The 13,344-nt window shown below is 40.8% G+C and overlaps 1 protein-coding gene across 1 annotated transcript in view; it reads left to right on the forward strand.

Moving 5' to 3' along the window:
• Positions 1-3,245: 3,245 nt before the first annotated feature.
• Positions 3,246-13,344, forward strand: part of LOC124775750 (sodium/potassium-transporting ATPase subunit beta-2-like) — an 82,495-nt gene continuing 72,396 nt past the window's right edge. The window contains exon 1 of the mRNA XM_047250579.1: positions 3,246-3,395. Coding sequence (XP_047106535.1) covers positions 3,246-3,395 — 150 coding nt within the window. The remainder of the gene's footprint in view (positions 3,396-13,344) is intronic.

Consider the following 13,344-nt stretch of genomic DNA (forward strand, 5'->3'; position numbering starts at 1 on the left):
TCTACCAGGCGATTTCCCCTTTCATTTCTTTCACGGAGTCTGTATTTTCCTGCTATTTTTCCGTGTCTTCCTTTTTCTACTATCTATTTCAATTCTCCATAATAATTTTAAGTTTCCTGACGATAAACAGTTCGATAGAAACTGATAGTAACTAATGGACTGATTTACTAACAGCTCTTGATGTTATTCAAAAATGTCTTGATTTACATCTGTTAGCTTTGTGGACATTCTGAAAAAAAGCTGTTGCTCTTTACCCCAGATAAGTAACTTAAATCTCTTTATCATTTAGAATGAACACTTATGTTATTTTGTGATGCCCAAACAAAATAAAGAGTGTCTGACAAAATGCGAAGAATGTGCTAATGTAAATGGGCTGTAATTTTTCTTCGTAAATGGAAAGGTATTGTTCGGTCTACATAAGACAATAATTAAAACAACATTTCATTTGTTCATCTTTCATGATTAACCACATTTTGATAAACTTTGACAGGACTGCTTTAATGAGCTCACATCAGTCTCAGAAGCCGTCCGGGGTGACCGAGCGGTTCTAGGCGCTACAGTCTGGAACCGCGCGACCGTTACGGTCACAGGTTCGAATCCTGCCTCGGGCATGGATGTGTGTGATGTCCTTAGGTTATTTAGGCTTAAGTAGCTCTAAGTTCTAGGGGACTGATGACCTCAGAAGTTAACTCCCATAGTGCCATTTAAACCATTCAGTCTCAGAAGTGTAACTCTGGGAAATCGACAATAGGACTATATCCTTCATCTGCAGCATTGCCTTCAGTAATTCAGTTGTTTCCGAAAGTGCAACTTAATCGCCGTTGATGGGCAGAAATGAAACCACGAGGAACCTTTGATATCTGCAGAGAGGCTGCAGTAACAATAATGATAATAATAATAATAATAATAATAATAAGTCCATTCTGGTTCTGTCTTGCCCTGAATCCACTATCCAACATGCTAAATAATACAAATTATGGATACAATATTACTGGAACATACCCACACAAAATCACACATTTGCTATACATGGATGATCTAAAACTACTGGCAGCAACAAATCAACAACTCAACCAATTACTAAAGATAACAAAAGTACTCAGGAATGATATAAATATGGCTTTTGGAACAGACAAATGTAAGAAAAATAGCATAGTCAAGGGAAAACACACTAAACAAGAAGATTACATATTGGATAACCACAGCGACTGCATAGAAGCGATGGAAAAAAACAGATGCCTATAAATATCTAGGACACAGACAAAAAATAGGAATAGATAATACAAATATTAAAGAAGAACTAAAAGAAAAATATAGACAAAGACTAACAAAAATACTGAAAACAGAATTGGCAGCAAGAAACAAGACAAAAGCTATAAATACTTATGCTATACCAATATTGACCTACTCATTTGGAGTAGTGAAATGGAGTAACACAGACCTAGAAGCACTCAATACACTTACACGATCACAATGCCACAAATATAGAATACATCAGATACATTCAGCAACAGAAAGATTCACATTAAGCAGAAAGGAAGGAGGAAGGGGATTCATCGACACAAAAAACCTACATTACGGACAGGTAGACAATTTAAGAAAATTCTTTCTAGAACGAGCAGAAACTAGCAAAATACACAAAGCAATCACTCGCATAAATACATCGGCTACACCACTGCAACTTCATAACCACTTCTACAACCCTTTAGATCACATCACATCAACAGATACGAAGAAAGTAAATTGGAAAAAGAAAACACTACATGGCAAGCACCCGTATCATCTAACACAGCCACACATCGATCAAGACGCATCCAACACATGGCTAAGAAAAGGCAATATATGCAGTGAGACGGAAGGATTCATGATTGCAATACAGGATCAAACAATAAACACCAGATATTACAGCAAGCGTATTATTAAAGATCCCAATACCACAACAGATAAATGCAGACTTTGCAAACAACAAATAGAAACAGTAGATCACATCACAAGCGGATGTACAATATTAGCAAATACAGAATACCCCAGAAGAGATGATAATGTAGCAAAAATAATTCACCAACAACTTGCCATACAATATATACTAATAAAACAGCACGTTCCCACATACAAGTATGCACCACAAAATGTACTGGAGAATGATGAATACAAATTATACTGGAACAGAACCAGTATAACAGATAAAACAACATCACATAACAAACCTGACATCATACTGACCAATAAAAAGAAGAAATTAACACAACTAATCGAAATATTCATACCCAATACAACAAATATACAAAAGAAAACAGGAAAAAAATTGAAAAATACATCCAACTGGCTGAGGAAGTCAAGGATATGTGGCATAAGGATAAAGTTGACATTATACCAATTATACTATCAACTACAGGAGTCATACCACACAATATCCACCAGTACATCAATGCAATACAGCTACATCCAAATGTATATATACAACTACAGAAATCCGTAATTATTGATACATGTTGAATTACCCGAAAGTTCCTAAATGCAATATAACATATGCCGTACAGTTAAAAGGAAGTCACGCTTGATCAAGGTCCACGTCACTTTCCATTTTTAACCAGACTTAACGTCTGAGAAAGTAAAGAAATAATAATAATAGAGCATGAGTCAATGACCTGTTGCCCGTCTTTCAGTTAGACGCCGCTTCGACCCAGTTGTCCAACCGGGGAAAGAGGACCTACAGTGTAACGTGGAATTCGAACCACGTGTCGGTCTTGGTGCATTTTACATTGCTGAGAGGAGAGGCGAAGGCTACTTGAATACAGAATGAAATATTTCATGGTTCGACTGGAACTTCATTCCGCACCCTTTCGGTTTCGAGCCGCTGTGATTCAGCAAAGAAAAGTCGTATGACATTATTTCCCAGGAGACCACGAGGGATAGAAGAGGGCTACTGCTACCTCCGAGTGAAGAATCCTATACGTTACTACATTAGCAATCTCGTTTACGGCGGCGGGAATGGATTCAATTTTTTTTTATGAACTTGGTAGTTGCTCCAGTTATTTTTGGTTTTCCTTTGTGTCGAGCTACTTTCCGCAGATTCTGCAAAAATGTCGAAATTTTAGCACAGTTGAAGAGATACAAATATATCGACTGAAACTTAAGAGGATCGATAAACCGTCGCTGGAGGAATGCCTGGAAACTGCCTGCGATGTCCCAAGAGAGATTTCGGCAAAATGGACAGCTAGTGGACGGGCACGGAGGCCTGGTCGATGTCGTACCGCGTCGCCCGGCCCAATAGGCTCCGTGGCCGCGCGAGTCCTGCCGCTTTCAGTCGTCAGGAACGACCGCGCCTCTACATGTCTCAGCGGTGTTGCTCGACGCAGCCATCAGGAAATTCCAGTGCCCTGCGGGCACCACCGGTATGTTGCCGTGTCCATCACGACATAAATTTTATGAGCAGAACGTTTTATTTTATTTAACTGTAATTTCTGGTGTCAGTGCCGTAAAGCCATCTTCAGATCTAAAACTCAAATACAGGAGGACAGTTGCTACCACTGGCGTCAGCTGTCACGCGTCTTTCCAGCTAAGCAGTTAGCATGCATACAGTGTGAACTATTTTGTTTCAAAACGACAGTCTGCAACAAAAATATTTGAATGGTTGTGTCTGAATCTGCTCAGAATGACGTTTGGTCTACAGATTACCCGGAGACTCGCATTGATGATCCAAAACATTATTAATTTATGCGTTTATCGTATGGCTTTTCAAGTACACACTATACTACTAATAATGCTGTACAACGACGTGAACACGGTAATCTCCAAAACTACTATACGAATTTTCATGGGGTTATTAGGGTAACTTGAGCCTACCTTGGGGCTACATGTAGGCTTTATTTAATCAAAATCGGAACATGGATGAAAGAGAGATCGTAATTTAAAGTTTTATCTAAAATCGTTAACTCAGCTTACTAGTCCTAATGTTTACCCCATTGGCACCTATATCACGACGTAGCACACCAAAAAGCCAATAAATGGGACTGTTAGTTTTTTAAGTCAAATGGCAGATCTATTTTTGGAAGTTAACGCCAATGATAGAATTTAAGCCCACTGCAACTGTGAAACGGAACGAAACCTAAAGTTACTTCTCTCCAACGTACTATCATAGAAGGGGAAACTTTGACGGGAAGTGGCGCAGGGGGGCGAGTTTTTAGCAACTGCAACAAAAGTCTTATTAAGACCAGGCGCGTTTTCGCTTTATTCCAAAGCCTCTTCAGAGGTCACAGTAACAATGTTTTTTCTCTTACAATTTTATTTTTATCATTTAACAGTTCGCATGCTTTACTTATTACTATAAACAGTTTTTATTCTTTTCGTTACTCACGATTTTGTTGTTGTTTATTCCGTTCTTCTTCGTCTTCCACGTGTGTGTGGTGAGTATTTACACTTTCACTGCATTTAACGCATTTATACTTCTATGCACCGTCCTCTCGCCATTTTGCATGTTTTGTTTTGCTGTTTCGGTGTGCGTTGCTGTTTTTTTTGGTTTGATAGTGGTGGAGGCGTCTGCTATCGCTCTGATTGTATTTATTTTTTCTGAGCAGGAAGAATGAGTGTGTGTGTGTGTGTGTGTGTGTGTGTGTGTGTGTGTGTGTGTGTGTGTGAGAGAGAGAGAGAGAGAGAGAGAAAGAAAGATAGCTCGTGCGCTTGAAGGAAAGAGAGAGAGAGAGAGACAGAGACATATCTTTTTCTGTGAAGTACTTTTTTCCCTTTCTGTAAGGTTTTGTTCTTTTTATTTTACTTTATATTTTATTATTTTTTTTAATAATTGGGGTAATTATCTTTGTGTGTGTGTGTGTGTGTGTGTGTGTGTGTGTGTGTGTGAACGGAGCTAACATGTCCTGGCTACTACGTGAGTAAATTATTGCTTTATTATGGTACAGTGGTCGATGATTTAGGGTGGGGATATTGCCTAGTTTGTGGTATTATTTTGTGCAGTCTGTGGGTGTTGTTCTTCCTCAACAATATGCTTTATTGGTTTAAATAGCGTCTGGTTGATGAGTTTGTCTGGTTATTTATTGTGTTCTTCTCTATTATTATTTTTTTTATTTTGAAGTTTTCTTGTACGTTTAGATGTCTCTTGTTGCTGAATCTGACTACTTTCATGTCCTTTTCTATTGTGGTAGGGTGGTGGTTTTCTTGACAGTGGTGTTCTGCAAACTATGAATGGCTGCTGCCATATTTCCATCCTCTTTTGTGTTCCTTATACCTGTTCTGCCTGTCTGTTCTGGGTACAGTGCTTCACAGCTGTTACACTGGACTTGGTAAATTCCGGATTTTTCTTATGTGTCTATTTGATCTTCCTTTTTTAAACTTCTCTCTACAGAGATGTTATTTTGGTATGCTATTTTTTATTCCTTGTTTCTTGAGGATTTTCCCAGTCCTGTTTGTCACTTTATTTCCGTATGTGAGTGTGTACCAGCTTGTCTGTTGAGTTTCTGTGTTGTTCTCCTGTGTAGTGGTGATGACGCTGATGTGTGCGTTTGTGCTCGATAGTGTGAGTCTTTGGATTTGTGTGGTGTTTTTTATTTTTATGTGTTTCTGGATTTTTGTGCAGTTTTGTTACTAGGGATTCTTGGTATCTATTATTTTTTGCTATCTGAATAACTATGTCCAACTCCTTATTATAGCTATGTTTGTCAAGTGGTACTGTGTTTAATGAGTGGATCATCTGTCTGAGGATGGACTCTTTTTTGGGCCTGTGGGTGGTTAGATGATTGATGTAATATTGTGTCTGTTGTGTTTTTCCCATGAAGGCTGACTGAGTGTTGACTATTTTTCTTTGTGATGGATATATGTAGGAAATTTATTTGGCCTCTTTGTTCTGTCTCTGAGGTCAACTTTGTTTTTGTATAACGTGTTTATCTCTGCATGTAGTTGTTCTATTTTATCTTCTGGTTCATCTAGCAAGCAGAGGATGACATCCATGTATCTCCACCAATACAGTATATTTAATTTTCTTGATACCATTTTCTGGAAGTATCTTTCTTCTGTTTTGTTCATGAAGATATTTTCCAACTTTCCTGAAATTGGGCACCCCGTTGGCAATCCTTCTTGTAGGTATAAATCTTTGTTGAATTCAAAGCAATTTTGACCAGTAAAGAGTTGTTCTTGTGGTAACTGATTGTAGGTATCTAGTCCTTGTTCTATTATCTTGATTGTTTCCTTGACTGGGATAGTGGAGTACATGTTTTCTACATCAAATCACATCAACTGTCTGGGATATATAAATCTTTTATGTCATTTATTAGTTCTTCTGTGTTCTTCATCGTTCTGTCAGTTTGTGTTTTATACTGTTGTGTAAGAATCTTAAGCATATGCCTGGCGAGGTCATATGTGGGTGCTTTTCTATAGTTCATAGTTCACGATGGGCATCACAGCGGTATTTTCTTTATGAAGCTTTGGTTGGCTCCAGAGTTTTGGGGCATAGGTTCAATATGTGTCATATGTGTGTTCGACTGTCATTAGCATATTTTTCATTTTTGTATGGAACCTGTTTGTTGGATCTGACATCAGTTTTGTGATTTTATTTTGTGAAATGACTTCTTGCATCTTACTACTGTATGACTTTTTATCCATAATGACAACTGTATTCCCTATGTTGACCTTAGTTATCATTCTTATGTCTCTGTGTAGTTTTTCTCTTAGAGTTTTCAATATTTTAGCTTCTGTGGTTATCTCCCTTATTTTATTGTGTTCATGTCTTGTACCTATGATTTAATTTCTTTGCCTATTAATTCTCTTGTTAGACTTTTGTTCGTGATACTCGTGTCTTTCATCTGTTCTTGAGACATTTTGTTCTCAGATTCTATGATCAGATTTTTTATGAAATGTTCATTAACTTTTGTGCTTATATTGTGTTTTAAACTTTTCTGTAGTAGCTGTGTTTGTTAATCTTTTAACTTTGTTGTCTGTGAGGTTTATGAGGCGTGGGTAGAATTGATGTGTGTGTGTCGGTCTGTCTGTCTGTCTGTCTGTTGGAGACTGTATTTGTTTGTCCATAAGTGTATTTAGTTTCTTATTCTGTTTTTGCTTTAGCTGTTCTATGGTGTGTTCCTATTCAGTATATATATCCTAAGTCCCTCCTATTCCTAATGCTTTACCATTTCGCCTTGAACGTGTACTATTCCCGGTTTGCCTATGTTTTGCCATGACCGTAAACAAAACACAAGGCCAGACATAGTGTGTTTCGGGCGTGGACTTAAGTGTCAGTTGTTTCTGCGCACGGCCAGCTCTCTTTGGCTCTCTCCCGTGTTAGAGAAGCAAACAAGCTTTTCATTCGTGTCCCTAATCAAACTGCTTCAAACGCCGTATACAAAGAAGCACTGTAAGTCTCCTGCACAGTTATTAATAAATACCTGGAAAATGACGAGTTTCTCAGCTGCTATTAAATAACATACAATCTGTGACACATTTAGTTTACAAACAGACATTGAAATGTTTAATGTAATTAGTTACGTCGTTCGTTGCTATCAGGAAATTGTCGAAAGTTCCACGATATGAACTCTGGGGCATTCCCCTATGACAACGTAGCAAACGGTTTGCCTGGCTGCGCTACGGCTGCATTTTGGAGATGGTGCCTTGCCACATCTATAAAGACAGTTTGCGGTTCTGCCATGATCGGTGGGTATTTTGTTAATCACTGTCCATGTTCTGGGCGATTGGTCGAAGGCATGGGGTTTGTTTCATATGCGGGGCAAGTTCTGGCAAAGTGGAGGCCAAGTCTCTGTCCAATCTCGGTCTCGTGAGTCAGTCAAGTTTAACTGAGACTGTAAGTAGGTTGTTTATGTTTTCTTATTGGCAACGTTACGTAGCGCACTGTATGAAAATCACTGGCTGTGCTGTGTGCAGTCTGTGGCTAGTTTGCATTGTTGTCTGCCATTGTAGTGTTGAGCAGCAGCAGCTGGATGCGAACAGCGCGTAGCGTTGCGCAGTTGGAGGTGAGCCGCCAGCAGTGGTGGATGTGGGGAGAGAGATGGCGGAGTTTTGAAATTTGTCATGAACTGATATATATATTATGACTATTAAGGTAAATACATTGTTTGTTCTCTATTAAAATCTTTCATTTGCTAACTATGCCCATCAGTAGTTAGTGCCTTCAGTAGTTTGAATCTTTTATTTAGCTGGCAGTAGTGGCGCTCGCTGTATTGCAGTAGTTCGAGTAACCAAGATTTTTGTGAGGTAAGCGATTTGTGAAATGCATAGGTTAATGTTAGTCAGGGCCATTCTTTTGTAGGGATTTCTGAAAGGCAGATTGCGTTGTGCTAAAAATATTGTGTCAGGTTAAGGGGACGTTTCATATTTTAACTGAGACGTGTACAGTTCCTTAGCTGTTTTCGTGGATGATTTCCTTGCTATATGTCGATTTCTTTCTAGTATAACCGCGTCTTGATGGACAGGGAGTTACGGGTTGCCTTGTATGTGTTTAAACTCGCAGAGAAAAACTGATTTTCGAAGACCAGTGGGCGGTGGGTGACTCAGTATGTGCAGCCATTCGATGGGGATTCGTGTCAGTGTATCACTGATAATTCTCACTGTGTTGTTCAGATGTGCGTCGAGCATTTGTATGTCGCGGTACTGAGCCATACAGGAGTGCCATCCCTTGCAATAGAGTAGACTAGTCCAAAGTTCGAAGTGTGCAGAAATTCTTCAACGGAATCCCAGATTTTCGACTCTGTATGTTCAGAACAGGGAATCAGTGATCATAAGGCCGTTGCAGCATCCCTGAATATGGAAGTTAATAGGAATATAAAAAAAGGGAGGAAGGTTTATCTGTTTAGCAAGAGTAATAGAAGGCAGATTTCAGACTACCTAACAGATCAAAACGAAAATTTCTGTTCCGACACTGACAATGTTGAGTGTTTATGGAAAAAGTTTAAGGCAATTGTAAAATGCGTTTTAGACAGGTACGTGCCGAGCAAAACTGTGAGGGACGGGAAAAACCCACCGTGGTACAACAACAAAGTTAGGAAACTACTGCGAAAGCAAAGAGAGCCTCACTCCTAGTTTAAAAGCAGCCAAAACCTCTCAGACAAACAGAAGCTAAACGATGTCAAAGTTAGCGTAAGGAGGGCTATGCGTGAAGCGTTCAGTGAATTCGAAAGTAAAATTCTATGTACCGACTTGACAGAAAATCCTAGGAAGTTCTGGTCTTACGTTGAATCAGTAAGTGGCTCGAAACAGCATATCCAGACACTCCGGGATGATGATGGCATTGAAACAGAGGATGACACGCGTAAAGCTGAAATACTTAACACTTTTTTCCAAAGCTGTTTCACAGAGGAAGATCGCACCGCAGTTCCTTCTCTAAATCCTCGCACAAACGAAAAAATGGCTGATATCGAAATAAGTGTCCAAGGCATAGAAAAGCAACTGGAATCACTCAACAGAGGAAAGTCCACTGGACCTGACGGGATACCAATTCGATTCTACACAGAGTACGCGAAAGAACTTGCCCCCCTTCTAACAGCCGTGTACCGCAAGTCTCTAGAGGAACGGAAGGTTCCAAATGATTGGAAAAGAGCACAGGTAGTCCCAGTCTTCAAGAAGGGTCGTCGAGCAGATGCGCAAAACTATAGACCTATATCTCTGACGTCGATCTGTTGTAGAATTTTAGAACATGTTTTTTGCTCGAGTATCACGTCTTTTTTGGAAACCCAGAATCTACTATGTAGGAATCAACATGGATTCTGGAAACAGCGATCGTGTGAGACCCAACTCGCTTTATTTCTCCATGAGACCCAGAAAATATTAGATACAGGCTCCCAGGTAAATGCTATTTTTCTTGACTTCCGGAAGGCGTTCGATACAGTTCCGCACTGTCGCCTGATAAACAAAGTAAGAGCCTACGGAATATCAGACCAGCTGTGTGGCTGGATTGAAGAGTTTTTAGCAAACAGAACACAGCATGTTGTTATCAATGGAGAGACGTCTACAGACGTTAAAGTAACCTCTGGCGTGCCACAGGGGAGTGTTATGGGACCATTGCTTTTCACAATATATATAAATGACCTAGTAGATAGTGTCGGACGTTCCATGCGGCTTTTCGCGGATGATGCTGTAGTATACAGAGAAGTTGCAGCATTAGAAAATTGTAGTGAAATGCAGGAAAATCTACAGCGGATAGACACTTGGTGCAGGGAGTGGCAACTGACCCTTAACATAGACAAATGTAATGTATTGCGAATACATAGAAAGAAGGATCCTTTATTGTATGATTATATGATAGCGGAACAAACACTGGTAGCAGTTACTTCTGTAAAATATCTGGGAGTATGCGTGCGGAACGATTTGAAGTGGAATGATCATATAAAATTAATTGTTGGTAAGGCGGGTACCAGGTTGAGATTCATTGGGAGAGTCCTTAGAAAATGTAGTCCATCAACAAAGGAGGTGGCTTACAAAACACTCGTTCGACCTATACTTGAGTATTGCTCATCAGTGTGGGATCCGTACCAGATCGGGTTGAAGGAGGAAATAGAGAAGATCCAAAGAAGAGCGGCGCGTTTCGTCACAGGGTTATTTGGTAACCGTGATAGCGTTACGGAGATGTTTAATAAGCTCAAGTGGCAGACTCTGCAAGAGAGGCGCTCTGCATCGCGGTGTAGCCTGCTCGCCAGGTTTCGAGAGGGTGTGTTTCTGGATGAGGTATCGAATATATTGCTTCCCCCTACTTATACCTCCCGAGGAGATCACGAATGTAAAATTAGAGAGATTAGAGCGCGCACGGAGGCTTTCAGACAGTCGTTCTTCCCGCGAACCATACGCGACTGGAACAGGAAAGGGAGGTAATGACAGTGGCACGTAAAGTGCCCTCGGCCACACACCGTTGGGTGGCTTGCGGAGTATAAATGTAGATGTAGAATGTAGCGCACAGCTTATGTTGGATGTTGTTCCTAATTCGATTTTCGCTGTGGTGTTTTCCAGGTGTCTTTTATAGGACAGTGTCATGTCCAATGTATTTCCTAAATATTTTTGTTGCTGATTTTGGTATAGTAGTCTGTCACCAAAATTTACCTGGTGGTGTGTATTCGCCGCTCTATTGCACAAATGAAAGAAAGCCGTCTCTGCCTTTGCGGGGTTTGGTCTCAGTCTCTTCCCCTCCGAAAGTATGTTCCCATTATCGCCAGATCAGATGTTAAAAATGGCTTTCGTATCTTCAAAATTTCGGTGTCCCACTACCAGCACCCGGTTATCGGCATATCCAAATTAACGAAATCTAGTTTTAGGCATATCGGTGATGAACAGATTTAATAGCAGTGGAGGCAAGGACAGATCCCTTAGCAGCTCGTGGTCGTGCGGTAGCGTTCTCGCTTCCCGCGCCCGGGTTCCCGGGTTCGATTCCCGGCGGGGTCAGGGATTTTCTCTGCCTCGTGATGACTGGGTGTTGTGTGATGTCCTTAGGTTAGTTAGGTTTAAGTAGTTCTAAGTTCTAGGGGACTGATGACCGTAGATGTTAAGTCCCATAGTGCTCAGAGCCAGATCCCTTAGGTAGTTCATTGTTTAGCGCCTTTGAAGACTTTATCTTGTTTCTCAGTGTGACTAGAAATGACCTGCCGGCAAACATGTCATTAATTAGTTGGGGGATTATTTGAATTCGTTTGTAGAGAAGACTGAGTTTCGAGACTGTGTCGTAAGATGCTGAGAGAGCCATAAATGAAGTTGATATTTTTAGATTCTTATGAAAGCCTGCTTCTATGTAGGTCGTGAGTGACGTTTTCTGGTCTGTACAGCTTCTTGCTAGGTGAAAACCAGCTTGTTCAGTCAGAATTTCCTATATTATTATAGCTGATATTCTTTTGCAGATCACTCTTTCAAGAAGCTTGTATACTGAACTAAGAACGGCTATTAGACGATAACTTTTTGGCTCCTTACTTGGTTTTCCTGGTTTCAGGATAACGATGACGTTGTACTTTTTCATTTGTTCGGGATCTTCGCTCTCATTGCAATTTCGGTAAAGAAATCTGCTAGCCATCTTTTGGTTTGTTTACCACAGTTGCGGAGGAATTTTGGATGAATTCCATCAGCCCCTGGTACCTTTCTCTCTTTAACACCTTCGAATCCATTGTTACGATGTCCTTGACACTAAGTGCCCGGCAAAATAAAATCTGGTCGGGACTAGATATATTCAAAGCCGTGATTCATGTCTGATGTTGTTGGTGTTCGCTTTGTCCCGCGGGGTTCTTGAAATAGTCTCGACGTGATTCGCTGTCGTGCCTGGGTGTAGGGCCGTTTCACCTCCTGCAATTTTAACACTTCCGCCTGATTTGCTTAGAAGTGACCTGGCTTCTCTGCTAGACTTTTTGGAGTCCAGTTTCGCAACTATTTCTGTCCATTTGTTACGTCTTGCCACGTGCAGTGTACGTAGCAGATAGTCAGCTACCTCTTTGCCCTCTCCTTTGAGGAACTTTTTGTATAAATTTTCACATTCAGTATTCCATTCTGGTATGTATGCCTTACGGAATCCTCTATGAACAGACTTCTTTGCTGTTTCACTGATGCCCTTGTAAACCTTTGGTAGCTTTCGACGATAGGTGGATTTCAGTCTAGGCAATTGTCAAGGTGGTTGGAGAAATAGTTACAATCTGCATTCCTTAATTTCCATCTAGGAATTACACCGTCTTAACGGCGCTTTTGTTCACCTTTGGATCGCAAAGTAGGTTTGCAGAAAAGGTATGTGGAACCAGATGCCTACACACAATTTAGTCAGTTCTCGTAAATTCTAGGCTGGTGACGTGTGGCCGACGAGCTGTCGTAGGATAACGTCCCAGATCCCTTCCACTAGATGCAGATCACGCGAGTTTGGTGATCAAGATATCAACGTGAGTGCACTGTCATGCTTCTCAAACCAGGATTCTGGCCATGTAACACATTTACCTTGCTGGTAGATACCCTCACTGTCGATGGCGACATTAAGTATGAAAGGATGCAGGCGACGCGCGATAATGTTCAAGTAGTCAACATCGTGCTGCCTTTGGTCATAACCACATGTGCCATAGATCGAATGATCAAAAGTCCAATCTCGAAGATCCCGTGCCCGCTGCAGTTCAGTTGTTATCGATGATGTCGTTGGGTCAACGTGGGAACACGTAGCGGTTGTCTGCTGCAGAAACCTATGTTCAACAATGTCCTCTGAACGGTTTACTCCGAAGCGCTTGTGTCTTCACTGGCACTGCGCTCTGTCATTAGGCCTGCCACAGATCGCCGCTATTATGCTTTACAGAGTTGGCAAGCCTCTGACCCCCACATTCTGTAATGATGTCGTCCACTCGTAGTTTCACCGTTTTTCAAGCACCTCCCATCGGTTTCACA

This window comes from Schistocerca piceifrons, chromosome 2 (genome assembly GCF_021461385.2).
Source record: "Schistocerca piceifrons isolate TAMUIC-IGC-003096 chromosome 2, iqSchPice1.1, whole genome shotgun sequence".
NCBI classification, from domain to species: domain Eukaryota; kingdom Metazoa; phylum Arthropoda; class Insecta; order Orthoptera; family Acrididae; genus Schistocerca; species Schistocerca piceifrons.